General features: G+C 44.4%; 1 protein-coding gene across 4 annotated transcripts in view; it reads right to left on the bottom strand.

Moving 5' to 3' along the window:
- Nucleotides 1-15,233, bottom strand: part of DGKI (diacylglycerol kinase iota) — a 436,523-nt gene that overhangs the window by 11,731 nt on the left and 409,559 nt on the right. For all 4 annotated transcript variants that reach the window (XM_059171955.1, XM_059171954.1, XM_059171956.1 and 1 more), the window contains 2 exons: nucleotides 8,990-9,027; nucleotides 5,503-5,623 (listed from right to left, as the gene is read on the bottom strand). In XM_059171955.1, coding sequence (XP_059027938.1) covers nucleotides 5,503-5,623; nucleotides 8,990-9,027 — 159 coding nt within the window. The remainder of the gene's footprint in view (nucleotides 1-5,502; nucleotides 5,624-8,989; nucleotides 9,028-15,233) is intronic.

Raw genomic sequence — 15,233 nt, forward strand, 5'->3', positions numbered from 1 at the left:
TCCGGCGCGGCTTTTAATAGCACGGACACCTCTTCTAATAATTTCTCAAGCTGCTTGAAAATAACTGTGTTTGCATAATGCCGGCGAGAGGGGGTTCCGAGGAGGAAATGAGAAGAGGCTTAACTAAGTGCCAAGTGCCGCCCAAGAACAGGCTGGAGCTTCCCTTCCTGTACGTGACCTGCTGGGAGCTCCTTCCGTTGCATTTTGTGCTGTTTATAGTATTGCCCCGTGCAGGTGAGTAGCGTGGATTCTCCAATCTTCCGGTTTGGCCAGAGACACCCAAAAGAATCCACACAGCCCTCACAAAGTCTCTTTAAAGTCTCTTTAAAGGAAAAAGTATTTCCAAAAAAATAGCATCTAGGATTTTTGGAAAGTTAATTTGAGTCTCACTCATAAGGGAGAGCCCAAGAGAAAGAAAAGAGGATGGAATTCTTCCAACTTCTATCCATGCTGAATATGCGGACGCAGGGCTTATTGTATATTTTAGGTGTGCATATGGTCTGGTTGTGGATATCATGCCATCTCCCTTAGGGAACTGGAAGAAATTTCACGACACTGTGAGCTGTGAGCTCACGTGTATTCCCTGAATGTAAAAGGACGTCTTGGTTCTCCGTCCCTCCTAGGGTTTACTACAATGTCCACACTCAGCCCTGCACCTGACCTACACCAGAAAACAACGGTCCAGTCCCGATCGAAGGGACACGTGTGCACGTTTCTCCATGAAACTTTCAGAGGCAGACGATCGATCGTACAGCTCTGCACCAGCTGTCACGGGAACCCTGCATGTAATACTTCTATCGATCGACCCTCACCGGGTTTTGGAACTATGGTGGGCAGAGACCATATACTACATACGGGTCTTGGCAAGTAGCCTAACACCACTGTGCTTCAGCTGTCACCCTCTGCCAGAAGGAGATAAGAGCGTTCACGATGGAGGATTGTTTTAAGAATTAAATGTGTTAACGCAAACAAAGCAATTTGAACCCTAAGAGTTAGCAGTGGCTATCGCTGTAAAATTTTTTCTCAAAAGTTCACGGGGGCAGAATTGACTTCTTTTAATGAATGAATGAAAACATTTAAAAATCAATGTGGATCCCAGCCAGCATCCTCGTTTTTCCTCAAAGAAAGATCCACAAATGTAACATGGATTCCAAAGACTGTGCTATATAGGAAACAGTCTGAAAGATAAGGGGGGAAGGTACTAAGAGGAGAGACACATCAGTATTGGGGGGAAAGCCAGGAAATGCAAAAGGAAGCCAGACTTCACCAATCTCCCAACATGGGAAATGGAACGAGAGGTTAGGCAGTCAAGCTTTCCAAACTGCAAGTGTGCTGGCCGGTGCTCACTGGACGCCCCAGCTCTTGCTGGAGCAACCCAGTCTTCAACACCGTCCCTGTATCCTTTATCCTATAGGATATGTCTTCCGTCACGTGCATGCTTTAGTTTGCTTCCCACACCAAGGCATCCAAATCCCCTTTGCTATTCCTTCCACCTCCCCACGGCCTCTCTGTCCCCGGACTCATTTCCCATTAGTCTCCCTGACGCTGCCAGCAGACCATTCCAAATCCTCCTCTGCCCCGGGACAAAAGCCGCACAGATGTGGGGCGAGCTGGCACTGGGAATTCTAACAGCACCATCATCCTGTCCCAGCGGGATGGTGGTCCTTTCTCTCGGGGACCAGAGGCCGAAAAAGGGGGGTAAAGAAAAAGAAAAAGAAAAAAAAAAAAAAAGACTAGAGACAGAAAATGGGGGAAGACAAAATAAGCCATTGAAATCAAAAAGGAAATGCATGAGTGAGATTTCTATCAGGACACACCGTAGGGGGGCCCAGGGGTGGGAGCCGGAGAATAAAAACAAAGGAGCACAATGTGCAGGGTGGTCAAAGCCTAAAGCAACACAAAAGTCTCTCGGAGAGGCACAAAGAAGGAGGAGGGAGTGGGCAGAAAATATGGTTGAAAGGAGCTGAAAAGCAGGAACCACTGGGGGACCCGGGCTGGAACCCCCTCGGGGTCCTTCCCTCTCCACGCTGTCCTGGTGGAATTTGAGTTCCCTTCCTCCTCCATTCTCTCCGCAACCCTCCCGAGGCCCAAATTCCAGTTTTTTCATAAAGGAAATCAGCAGGCTGTGCATTTGAGAGAAAGTCCCAAAGAAGATGCAGGACAGAAAAAATTCAAGCCGCCTGTGGCTTTTCAGAGCCTGCGATACGCTCCCGCCCCTCGCCCACAGCCCCGTTTTAAAAGATGCTTAGATGAGAAAGACGTTGCTTAGTGTGGAGCCTGGGGGAAAGGGGGGGCGTCGTCCTGACTGTGGGTCCCACTGCTCACCATAAATGACCTGTGAAGAGGGGGACAAAGCAGAGGGGAGAGGGGCTCCCACCTGAGCAAGGGTGCAGGGCACAAAGAAGCCCCTCGTCTCGCAGGCCCCTTGAAAGGGGCCCACGGACTTCTCAGAACCCTTGTCAAGAAGGCAACTTGATCATCAGGTCTTTGAACAAACTTTACGATTTATATCATGTGAAGCCACAGGAAAGACTTAAACCGGATTAGGGGGAAAAAAAAAGAGAGAGAGAGAGAGAAACTAAAACTTTTAAAGTTTTGCAGCACTGGAGATTGGCGAGGAGTGTCCCTCTCCATCTTTGGCACCAGGTAAAATTGTACTCTTTTCCCATTTACATGAATTCAAATGGATCAGACTTGTCTACCGCAAATCTGAGGCTATTTATAAACACATTGTCACAGCTGCTGTACATTCCGAACCCTGGCCTCCTGGAGGCCTCTTGGAAAAGGCTGTTTTCCTTGTCAGACCAAGGGGATTCTAGAGCTGCCACGACATAAAATTAGGAAAGATTATTTCACGGAGCAGGGGTCACATTAAGAGGATGGCTACAGAGCAGGGAGAGGGTTATGCTTGTCCAGGAGCTTGTCCCTCCCTCCGAGAACACTATAATTTACAGGGGTGTCTATCATTTAAAAGAGACAAATTTTTCTGCAAAAAAGAGTTTGCAGTCTCCACATGCACAGGCTAATACAAATTGTCATCAGCGACCAAAGAGGTTAAAACGAACGGCAGCAATGAAAACCGGGCAGCTGAAGCGCTGCCTTCTTGAGGAACCTGCTGACGTAGGCGGGCCATGTCAAGAGAGCTTCAGGAATACTCCTGAGTCAGTAGAAATATGGAGATCAGCGTTCAGGCTGAAATCGACCATGCCTAGTAGGTTGATAAATGCTGGTTTCAGTAAGAAATCAACAACGAGTTAGTTCCCACTATTTGACTATAGCACAGAAAGGCTAAAAAACTACCATCCCTTAAAACTGTCCTGATTCTTGGACTGGAGAGCAGCGTGAGCTTTTATTTTCGCACAGAAAGATGGAGTGTGCTTCGTATCTCCAGTCTCTCTCTCAGGTATGTACTGGTCAGTGAGAGACCCTGCTGAGGCGGGGAGGGAATCAGAGGCCTCTCGTGACTGTGACCGTGACCGTGACTGTGGGAACTGCTTGCCTATGAGGGAAGTAGAGGTGAGATGATCTCCACTTGCTTTTCTCATTATCATAAATATTAAACCAACTAATTTGTAAAATCTACTTCCCCCCAAAAAACTGAAAAAACAAACAGCCACCTCCCCCCCCCAAATTAATAGATTGCTTTATTGTCCTTCCGTTTTGACAGGGATAGAGAGCTGTATTGTGTGATTCACCCTTTGCAAGAGATGCTGGGGATGGAAAAGAAAGGAGTTTAGTACTGGAACATCAGGCTTTGGTTACGGCACTGAGAGAGTAACATACCAGCTTGATACACCGCGGGGCAACGGACGCGTGCACCAAACCACAGGTGGGGTTTGAAACCGCAACCTTTCAGAGGCCCTGTTATTTAAGGCCGTGGAAAAAGTGGGAGAAGTGAAAATCTATGGTTTAGACTAATATCATCCCATGTCTCATCACTCATGCCCCTGGGGGCATGCAACTGAGGAGAGGAGTTTTGGTTTTGTTTTTAGTGTAAGTATGTCCCAAATATTGCACAGATCATACTTAGGCTTAGAAAGGGGGAAACTGTTGTTGTTGAAGAACTTGCAAATAGAAGGAATTATTGTTGCTAATCAACCTGAGGACCCAGAACCAAAGCAAAATATAAAAGCCAAGGTCCAGGGGATTGTAGGTGGGACAGTAATTCAGGATACTGAGGAGGTAAGCTCATCATTTTCAACTGAAGAAGACAGAGGGTAAGGGAGGATGGGAGGTTAAATCTGGCCACAGATGATTTGCAGCTCCATAAACAGTTCTGTAGAGGTGTTTTCAATTGAATTCTGCATTAGATTATATGTTTTTTTTAGCCTTAACTGCCTAAAAATAGTGACTATCGTGTCTGTGTGTGTGTGTGTACACACTGGTCTGTAACAGGTAGCTCCTGTTAAGCACTCCGCAAATACTTGCTAACTACAAGACATGTTGGCTGAACTGAATAAAAACAGGAGCGGAGCGCCTGGATGACTCAGTCGGTTAAGCGTGTGACTTGACTTCAGCTCAGGTCAGGACCTCAGGGTCATGGAGCGCCATGCTGGGCTCCGTGCTGAGCGTAGCGCCTGCTTGAGTTCTCTCTCTCCTTCCTGCTTCCCTCATGCATACATGCTCTCTCATGCACTCCCTCTCTCTCTCAAAAAAAAAAAAAAAAGAGGAGCAAAAAGGAATGTGCATGTCTACTAATACACTTACCTTCTTCAGCCTGAATCTGGATGGTACAGCCTCGCCGCGAAGGCTCAGAGAAAACCTTCCAGGATCTCTCTGCACCTACATCTAGGAGAGCTAGAGGCTGTTTCAAAAACAGCTAAGCCAGGGAGACTTTGCCCTGTACTCCAGCTCTTAATTCCTAGAAACCCTATAAATGTGGGAAGCTGATAATCATGGTCAGGATTTGGGATGTATCCCTGTGTTTATGCCCCTTATGGGGCCTTCCAAGAGAAAGATGCTGAGGTGCTTGTTACTTCTAGCAACTATCTAACCATGGAAAACATGAGAGTCCCAGGTATTTTCAAAGAGAATGAAGTGTGGCTTAAGTTGAAATGATGCATGAGATTCAAATGGAAAAATGACAGAGAGAGATAGAGAGAGAGAGAAGCCAAAAAGCTGGGAAAAAACCGTGCTCATGTAACCCTCAGAGTGATGAACATGGATTTGGTACCTGGTCCCAACTAGGCAACTTAAAGCTCTTCCCAAAACAATCCAGTGTCTTATGTCAGGACACATTTGTTCTTGTCTTTTATTTTTCAATCAATCAGCTCCCCACTACCCTTGAAGACCTTGATAAGAGAATTCTTATAGGAGCCGTTGGGTCACAGCAACCCACACGGGTCGGTGGTCTGTGGTTCCATCTGCTTCACCGCAGCCAGGGGTGTCGGCTAAAAGGTGGGGAGCAATTCTGCTGTTCCAAGGATAGCCGGGGAGACAGCCCGCTTCGACAGCTCAGTTGCTTCGTGGAGAAGTGCCCCTTGGCTCGCTGCACCTACTTACCGTGGTCCAGGATATATTTCACGATCTCCCCGTGGCCGGTTTTGGCTGCGTGGTGAAGGAGGGAGCAGTGGTCCGGGCCCTGAATTAGCAGACTGCCTCCATTTTTATAGCTTTCCATTAGCTGAGAAAGAGACACAGGAAAAGCAGCTCAGGCAGAGTCCGGAACAAGGGAACGTACAGCTAACCAGTTATAAAATGAGAGTGATGTAGCAAACCGCAAGTGTTTCTAGCCTCAGAGGACACGGGGAAGTCAAAGGGACAAAGCAGCGTTCCTGGACCGTGTTAGCAGCCGGCTGGCGGGCCGGAGGCCGCCTCCCCTCCCTCCGGAGAGGGTCTGTGGGCCCTGAGCAGCCCAAGGAGACTGAAACGTGCTGAATGAGTTATTTCTTTTCTGTTTGATGTCTTTTTCTTTTCTGGGCACTGGTCGCTGTCCCAAGAGAGTGAAGGGCAGCAAAGAGAAGAAACACTTTCCTATGTTGGCTCGGCTTTCTCTTGAGTGAAAGAGTAATTAGGGCCGGAGACAGGAATAGCTTGGTGTCTGGTAGCTAAGCTCCTTCCCGAGCCTATGGTTTCTCTCCAGCCTCTAATGAACCTAGCTACCAAATGCGGAAGCTGCTTCCCCCTTTCCCGTGGGAGACGGTGGCACACGTGTATACAGCCTTCTCCTAGATCTGCAGGCCAGCCAGCACGCCTTCTGCGAGTCATCTAACCTGCACCCAGTGAGGCTAGAAAGGACCCACAGGACGAGAACCCAAGGGATTCAGAGAATGTGGCGGGAGAAACCTGAAATACCTATATTGTGAGAACAGACTGGAAAATGACCAACAGATTTTGTAGCCTGAGAACCACGTGGTGGTATGAGGATGTGGTCTCATTTCACGAAATACTGAACATTACAGAAAGTGTAAATGGGTCCCCGTTCTCCAAACTGCCGTATAGGAGAACAAAAAGAGTCTTTCTGGAACTTCTAAAGGGTAGTTTTAGCACAAAGAAGAACAGAATAAGCCGGGAGGTACCAAGCAGAAGGAATGAATCTATCACCAAGAAGCTAGATGGCACATTATTTAAAAAAAAAAAAAAAAAAAAAGTAAGCATCTCCTAAGGTCAAAGAAAGTAGACTCATAGTTCATGGTCTCACTCAGCTCCAACCATGGAACCACCATGTGACAGACGCCAGGGAAACAAAGATGAACAGGACTCAGTCCCTGGCCTCAAGACCTTGCCATCCATGGGGAAGACAGATGTCAAAGACACATGCAGTGATGGAGAAGAACATAAGGAGTTTCTCACAGGGTGAAAAAGAGTCGGGGAAGGCTTTCTAGAAAAATAGGCCAAAACCGAACAGTTGATTGGAAGTAAAGAACATACAGTGACATTTATCCCTCAACTTCGAGGCTAGAGGACAGCAAGAGGTAGTTAGCAGTTTTCCACAAAGAATCTATGCATATCCAGTACTGTTCAACATCAGTCTTAGGACGACACGCCCTTTCTTTTTACGCAGATCCGTAGAGATTTGGGCTCAACGGAGTAGCAGAGACCCAGTGCATCAGCGGCCCAGATGCTGCCTTTCTGTGGGTTTTTTGGGTAGTCTGTTTTTTGCAGGTAGTCTGTGGGTATCTTATGCAGCTCAGGGCCACGGCAGCCACTCCCAGCTGCCTTCCACTGGACGGCTCCTGGGGTCTCGGTTCTCTGCTGTCTGCTGTGCACTCTCTCTCTCTTACAGACACACACACGGTTTAGTATTTAATATTTCTTCTGCTTTCTGCACGGACTAGACAAACAGAAGAAGGTGGAAAAGAAAGAAAACGGGAAGAAACACTTGGGAAGGAAAGAGAGAAAAAGAATGAGAAGGAAAAACTCCATGTCACTGCATTTCAACCTCTCAATAAATACGGTTGAGTAATTTCTTAGGCACTTAGGACATGATTGTAATAAAGACGACCCATGGAGTATGGCCATTTCCCACATTTCAAATAATCCTCTATTAAGTACAAGGAGAGTGGGGTTGTGTACCCGGGGGCCTGGAAAATATTGCTGCCTAGACTAAAGGCACATGCAAGATGAAATAAGATTTCAAATGTAGTTCGCACACTTTTTTCCACTTAGAAGCTCTGCAAGGGCATTTAATAGAGGGCCTTGCAGGGTATACAGGCTAATACTGCTTCGGTCCACAGCTGGGCAACAACACTGAACTCCCAGCTACACTGCGTGGTGAGTGCGTTTTGCTTGTGGGCGATGATTCCTGGATGCACACAGGGCCACAGGCCCCATGTCCGGGCTTATGTGTCTAAAGATGACAGCTTATCAAGGTGTTTGCACCCTTCATGCCATTTCTTTCCTGTCAATAACCTATTAACACGATAGCACAAGGGCTTCTCCGTGGATTCAACAGATGCTTTGAAAGAACTTGCATCCAAGGTCATTGCTTCTCAGCTCTCTTTTTAAGGTGTTTGGTTTTTTGATCTGTAATGGCACCACACTCCACACAGGCTGGTGGCCTTGTGCCTTATGCAGTTACCAACATTACAGAGCAGATCAATGCCAGTGTGGTTTATATAGGGATATACGGGCACTCATGAGTCCCAGTGCCCGAAAAATGACAGGAGACCAAATGTAGCTTTTAGAATGCTCATGGACTATACTGTGTAATGAGTATTTGCATCTCCATTGTGTTTGTTAAAAAAACACAGACTAACACTACCTGCTAGCATCTTAGAGTCCCTTCTATGGAATAGAAAGTTTTAAGAGCTTGGCATGTATTGTTACAGCTAATTTTCACAACAAAGGAGAGAGGCCACATTATTCAATTTTACTGATGAAGAAATTGAGGCACAGGGAGAATGAGATAATTATACAAAGTCACACAAACAGGGAATGGCAGAGCCAAGATCTGAACCCCAGCAGTCTGACTCCAGAATGTGCATTCCCTCTGGAGGCAGCAGCGGCCACTTCCTTCCCTCTGAACGAAGAAAATGTAAGCATGAATTAAAGTGTTGGAGGGAGGTCAGATGCAGTGATCTGTGATCACTGCAGTAGCTGTGATCCCCCGAGTACAAAACTGTAATAATGTTGGAAGCTGTAGGCTCTGGCCTGGAGAATGTATTTCTGGGTGGTGTCCAGGTAATTCTTACAGATGCACTCATTTCAAGACCTGTCTAAAAAGAAACCTTTCAATTGCAAATAATCCACTTCTGGACATCGTGAGCACTGCACCTGGGCAACGTGCCACCCATGTTAATCAGTCGAGACAACCAGCACAATACCCCTGCATATGTTCTCCGCTGCTGGGCAATGTGGAGATGCTGGAAAGACTCCTCTGGCCCTCTCTGCCCAATTCTCAAAAGAGTGCCCTTCCCCCTCCAACTCAGCTAGCATAGGCAGGGAGGATGACGTATGATGTATGAGAGATCACGAAAACTTGGTGAGAAATGGTTGATGTTAAAGTTCTTGAAGAATCACCAAAAGTGTGGGTAGGAAGAGAGCTTACCTTCATAAGATCACCAGCTATTACTGCCTGCAAAATTGCTGTGGGAGACAAAAGAGAGATGTCCCATTAGTAGAAGACCCTCTCACTTAAATATCCCAAGGGGCTGGATCCACAGTTTGCAGAAATAGTCTCTATTTGAGGCAGGAATCAGGGAAGGAGAAGCATGCCAAAGGCTGAATCTTGCAACAGGGAAAAGCTTCCTCTTCATCCCTTCACTACCCTGGCACCCATTCTATCCATCATTCTAGAGTCTACCTCGATACCCCCTCACGAAGCTGAGGCCACAGAGATTAGGTTCAAATCTTAGCTCCGACACAAGCTCTGAGCGAATCATGGAAACCCTCAGAGCCGGGTTTCCACATCGGCCAACAAGCAGGTCTAAATCTTACAGAATGGCTGAAATGATTGATGAAGTCATGTGGATGTTCTCAACTCTTCTACTTAGGCCAGCTGGGTGCTTAACCATGATTGCTTCTGCTCCCTTCTTTCCACTTCCTTGCACTTTGTCCTCTTGGGGTTCCAAAAATCACTACCAATTTTGCTCTGCAGTGACCGACAACACCTACCGTTATGGAAAGGAAGGGGACTGGAGGTACCGAGGAGGGAACATGTATGTTCTTTATGTTCTGAAGAAAAGAACCACGTGGTCAGCATCTAATCCACGGGTGACTCTTATGCAAAGAACTCAAAGTATTAGGAAACCTAATCTCATTGTAAAAATATGTACCTTCAGGGGCATCGAAGTGCAGGTACAAGTGCACTTGTACTTGGGAGGTAGAGGATGAGGGACAGGAGGGGACTGCTGAGAGAGGACAGGATGCGTGAGCACCTAATGACGGTGTTGGATCCTAAAGGGAACATGTGCATTCTGTTGGAAACGGTCCCTTTGGAAAAACAACTACTTAGATTCTAGAACTATCGATAAAATGGATTATTTTAACACTTGAATGGCACAAAATTTTAGAAGAAAGTAATTTAAATTTTCTTTCTCAGTGTCATTTTATTTTTCATTTTGATTTTTTAAAAGATTTATTTGTTTATTTTAGAGAAAGAAAGAGAGAGAGAGCATGAGCAGGAAGGGCCGAGGGGTAGGGAAAGAGAGAATCTCAAGCAGACTCCCCTCTGAACTCAAAGCCTGATTTGGGGCTGATCTCACCACCTTGAGATCATGACCAGAGCCAAAATCAAGAGTTGGACTATTAACTGACCGAGCCACTCAGATATCCTAATGCAGTGCCTTTCACAACACTATGAACTTGATAACCTATAAAGACTATTTCTTTCCCTTTTCTCCAGGCCTCACAGAGCTAGTGGAGCTGTACTGGACAGAGGTCCGGACTAGACACAGGGACCTGCAATATGGTGACAAGTAGGTTGCTCACTTGTAAGCATACTCTCTCTCTGAAAATAAATTAAAAAATAAAATCTTAAAAAAAAAAAAAAGAGAAGACATTGGACTAGGGTCTAATTCTAATCCCTAATTTAGCAGACATGTAAGTTTAACAAGGCAATGTTTCTGAATCAATTTTCTTATTTGTAAGATAAAATTTATAGCTATCCTGCTCATCTCTCTAATGTAAAAACAAAACCAACAAACAAAAGCTTTGTAAGTTCCGAACAGTAGAGTGCTTATTTTTTCAAGATTATATTGAAACTTTACCCAGAAGTCAAAAGGAAAAGAAAAAAAGAGAAAAGAGAGAGAGAAAAGAAAAAATGAGCTCATTAATTTAAAGCACTTGTGTATAAAATTTCATGTGTATAAGCACAACAAATCAGTGCAATAAAGGAACTACCCAGAACAAATTCTATTTGAGGAGCAGCAGGAAGGGAAGTAAGAAAGGAAAAAGAAAGGGAAGGACAGGAAGAGAAGAAGAAAGAAAAGAAACAAAAATATCAGAATCTGGGGAAAAACTTATTGGCTAGCTGTGGAGTTCAAAGATTTCTTGGAGGAGGTGAAATTTAAGCCAACTCTTCCATGGTAAGTGGAATTAATTAGTAAAGAAGATTTGGAGAATCCTTGCAAGATGAAGGTAGGATCTGAACAAAGACATGGAAGTTAAGTTGTGATGTCTAATAGAACCTGCGAAGAGCTATGTATCATCTTCCCTGAGGTGGGGAACAGTTGCAGATGAATATTGCCAAGTCGCAGGAACCCCCCCCTCCCCCCCAGTGAGCACCTCTTCTGTCAAGATGAGACACTAGAGTTTATCCTGCAGGTGGTGAGAAACCATTGCAGAGGTAAAAGTAAACCAGAGAAGCGTGTAAGTATCAACCATGCCAGTTTGACCCCAGCCTCCCCCTCCTGAAAAGAGTTGTGACCTGCTCTCTGCTCATTTTCTCCAGATTGTCCAATATTCTAGCCTCTTTAAATGTCTACCCCAGACTCATTCACAGTATTGCTATGCTTGTTGGTTTCCAGCAGCCTCCGGATTTAAAGTTCCCATGTACAGATAGAGGATCACATAACAGAATCATAACAACGAATAATTTCCAATTGTACTAGAGATGGAAAGCAGGGATATTTATTCTTAAGTCAAGCAATACACCCAAGGGTAGCTATTATGCAAACATTATTAGACTCAAGGCTCACTTCTCTTTCCTGATTAATGTCCTTCCCCGTGTACACTGTTGTTTAAGATCTCCTCTGCATAAAGAGAGCGTGGATCTATTAGTATTCAACTCCAGATAATAACTTTCTGAAAGATCAAGCTTCAAAAACAGATAATGAATTGTTATGATTACAGTATTATTCTTTATTATTTCTTGAGCTCCAAGCTTGCCTTCCTGCCTTTTCCAAAATTCTTTGCAACTGGGGAAATCGTGATCCCAAATGCAAAGAGGGTAAGTCAAATTGCTGATGAGACGTAAAGGCCATTGAGTAGATGGATAGCAGGTTTCCTGGACAATTAAATCACAGAAACACACATAGTTAGGCAGGAGAGTAAGGGATAGAGAACTGCGAAGTTTGTCATTTTTAGAGCTTAGAAGCAGACTCATTAATTCATATGAAATGGCTGGTTTTTCCTCCAGTGCTAAACTGCTCTCTAGTAAACATCCTGGAACTGAGAAGTCAGGACCGCCAGGAAGGAATCACCATCTTCTTAGTCTCTCTTTCTTGGGCCTCTATTGCCAATGGTCTGGACATCCTTAAGCATCTTGCATGAATGAACAATGGCTACCTGCTGGAATCAGGAGAGAGACAAAACAATCCATAGGGTCACTGGCTGGCCACCTGCTCCTGTCGTGCCGGGCCGTGTTCGAGGTTCTGGGGATACCTCTGTACAAAGCAAACCCAGGGAACTGGCATTTTGGCAAGAAGCCCAGATTAGAAAGGGATACATTATAACTAAGCTAAGAGTCAGACTCCCTGTGAGCCCCTGGGAGCACCGTGAATCGGCTGTAACCTTGGGCGAGTTATAGTTTATCAACCTTCAGTTCTCTCGTTAGAAAAATGAAGATAAAGTCAGTTCTTTGGGGACTCTGCCTTTCAAATCAGCTCAAGGAACAGAGGACTGACTATTTTGGTCTCCTGTGTAGAATGAACATCATAGAATCCTGATGCTTTTGACCTCGTAACATAGAAAAAGAACCATTTCTCACCTATGAAATGAGAAGGTTAGATTAAGGCCAATTACAGCTGTAGAGTTTGGCATATGATTACTTCCAAAGGGAGAGTTTAAGGTTGCAGTTTTTGCTATGCCAACAAAAATATTTAATAAAAAGTACACAGGGCTCGGCAAAGCCACATATATGAGTTCTCGATAAATCACCCAAAATAACCACATCAACTCTGTACACTCAGCTCTATTTAAGAAGTTTAAATTTTCATATTATTTCTCAATTCTTAAAGTAATATTCTTTTTCCAAACCGTTTGTCACCTAGAAATGATAGGAGTCACTTGAATATTTTTCAAAAAGTTATGGAAGAAAGACATTAAAAGTACAAACTACCACTATCGAACAAAGAATAGCTTGTAGAGCCCTGCGTTGGGAGAGAAATCAGTTGCAGCACTGAGAAGCATAAATATATATCTGTTTTTGCCCAATTCTGCATAGTTTTTAACTCCTAAATAGTTCATCCGTGAAGCAAGAAACATGTCCTAGAACTGTCCCTTCAGAAGTGGTCATATTCTACATTCCAGAAGTATTTGGGGCTCTAGCCTAAACCTCTCATTTCATAGATGACAACACAGGCTTGATAAGTAAATGGACTTTTCCAGGGTCACACAGATAGTTAGCAATCCAGATGAAAGAGAGACTCTTATTTTTTTTCTTTTTTTTGTTTCTTTCACATTTTCTTTAACGTTACTGCATCTGACCCCTATGTTAGAATTCCTGCCACCATGCTGTTTCCCCTTGAAACTGAAGCAAGGCGGGCAAAAACTAAAACAACCCCAAGTAAAAGTCTCATGAATGCATCCCATGCCAAATTAAGTCAATTTAAGACTTCAAGGTCCAAGACTTTTTATGCCAAAGGAGACACCGAATATCGAGGGCAGATGTTGCATTCACAATTCTGTTAATCTGATCATAAAGGGCATCTTCCTACTTGTCCTTTATTCAAAGTTATGTACTGCTTAGTCACCAGATGGCTTGCATTGTCCGCTGCCCAAGAGCCTACTTCTTTTAGATACCTACTTCTGCAGAGCCTTTCTTGCATTTTCTTTATCAGAAGCATTCTGTCCAATTTTTCTACTTTGTAAGTAGTCCATCATGGGACACGAGCAACAAAGTGTGAAGGCTTAGCTCCCCAAAACTAATTTAGTATGATCATTAGATACAGCAAAGGTAACTAACACTCATTTAATGGCATGGATAACTACTGCAAATTATGCTAACGAGGCATAAATGAGAAGCAGCTCATGAAAATGACTGTAATTAGTATTATTTTACATAGCCAGTCTCAACACAATGAGGTGAGAGAAAGGAGGAATTCGATATTTTGAGAGACCTCTGCATTTTAATGTAAGCCTAGAGGAGGTTTTGACAACCGCTAATAAGTTATGTGCCAATTATTTGTTAATAGCTAAAATACTGAGGGTTTTTAATATATTAGAACAAATTCAAGATTATTCTTATAATGACTCACAAATCTGTATTAGCTCTCTTTGACTGCATAACTGCAAGGCACTCACGGAGAGCTCCATCATCCCAAAACATAGAGGCTTCAAACAAAACAATTATTTGCTTTGCTCAAAAATCTGCAGTGTGGGCCAGGTTCAGCCAAAAGCTTGTCTCTCCTGCACCTGGCATAGGGTGGGCTGCTCCACTGAGAGCTCAAAGATCCACTTTCAAGATGATTATACAGGACAGGAGACTGGGTGCTGGCTTCACCTGGGAGCTTTCGTTCCCTGAGCATGACATTTCATGGTTGCTTGGGCTTCCTCCCAAGATGGTGACTAGGTTTCAAAAGCAATCATCCCAAGAAAGCCTTTTGGAAGTCACCTTGCCTTGGAAATCATGGGGTGTCACTTCTGCTGCTGTAGTCTTAAGTCTGCCCACATTCAAAGAGGACCCAGACCCCACATCTCAATGAAAAGAATGTCAAAGTCATATTGCAAGAAGGATGTGTAGGATAGGAGACAATGCTGTGACTGTTTCTGGAAAACTCAGTCTGTCACATCATACATTTATATTGTGATGTGCTTTGAGTAAGAGTGTTGACACTGACTAAGTTAGGTCTGGGAAATGGCCATGAATAATAGCCTTTGTTACCTGTGTCCTCTATAAGAGCATGTTTTGCACACAATGTCATCTGTTTTATGTCATGAGTATCTCAGCGGAATAAATACAAAAGGCTGACAACTGCTTACCTGAAGGATCAGCTTTTTGGAAAAGAAGGAAGAAAAGCAAGTAGAAGATCATGAAGACAACAAGTGTTTGTTGAGTTGAATTAAGAATTCTATCTAAAGTAAGCTTTACCCTGTATCTCTCTTTAATAATCAGATGTAGGAAAAAAAAAAAAAAACCAAAAACCAGAAACCACACCATCTCTCCCCTTTTTCCTCCTCTAGTCAAGCAAGCACTCACTCAGCAAACGCTAGTCCCATTTCCCTCCCACCAGGTCTACCAGCTTCTCCTCCTTTGCCAAAATACAGAGTGGAAGACTCAGAGCACACACTTCCAGGATCTCCTCCTCAGTGGGATTAATCTATCAGCGGCATCGGAAGGCCATGGAATGCTACAATGGTCTAATATTCAACCACCACCTGTGCCAATGGCGCTCAGAGCGTGTAACCATAGA

This window comes from Mustela lutreola, chromosome 4 (genome assembly GCF_030435805.1).
Source record: "Mustela lutreola isolate mMusLut2 chromosome 4, mMusLut2.pri, whole genome shotgun sequence".
Taxonomy (NCBI): Eukaryota; Metazoa; Chordata; class Mammalia; order Carnivora; family Mustelidae; genus Mustela; species Mustela lutreola.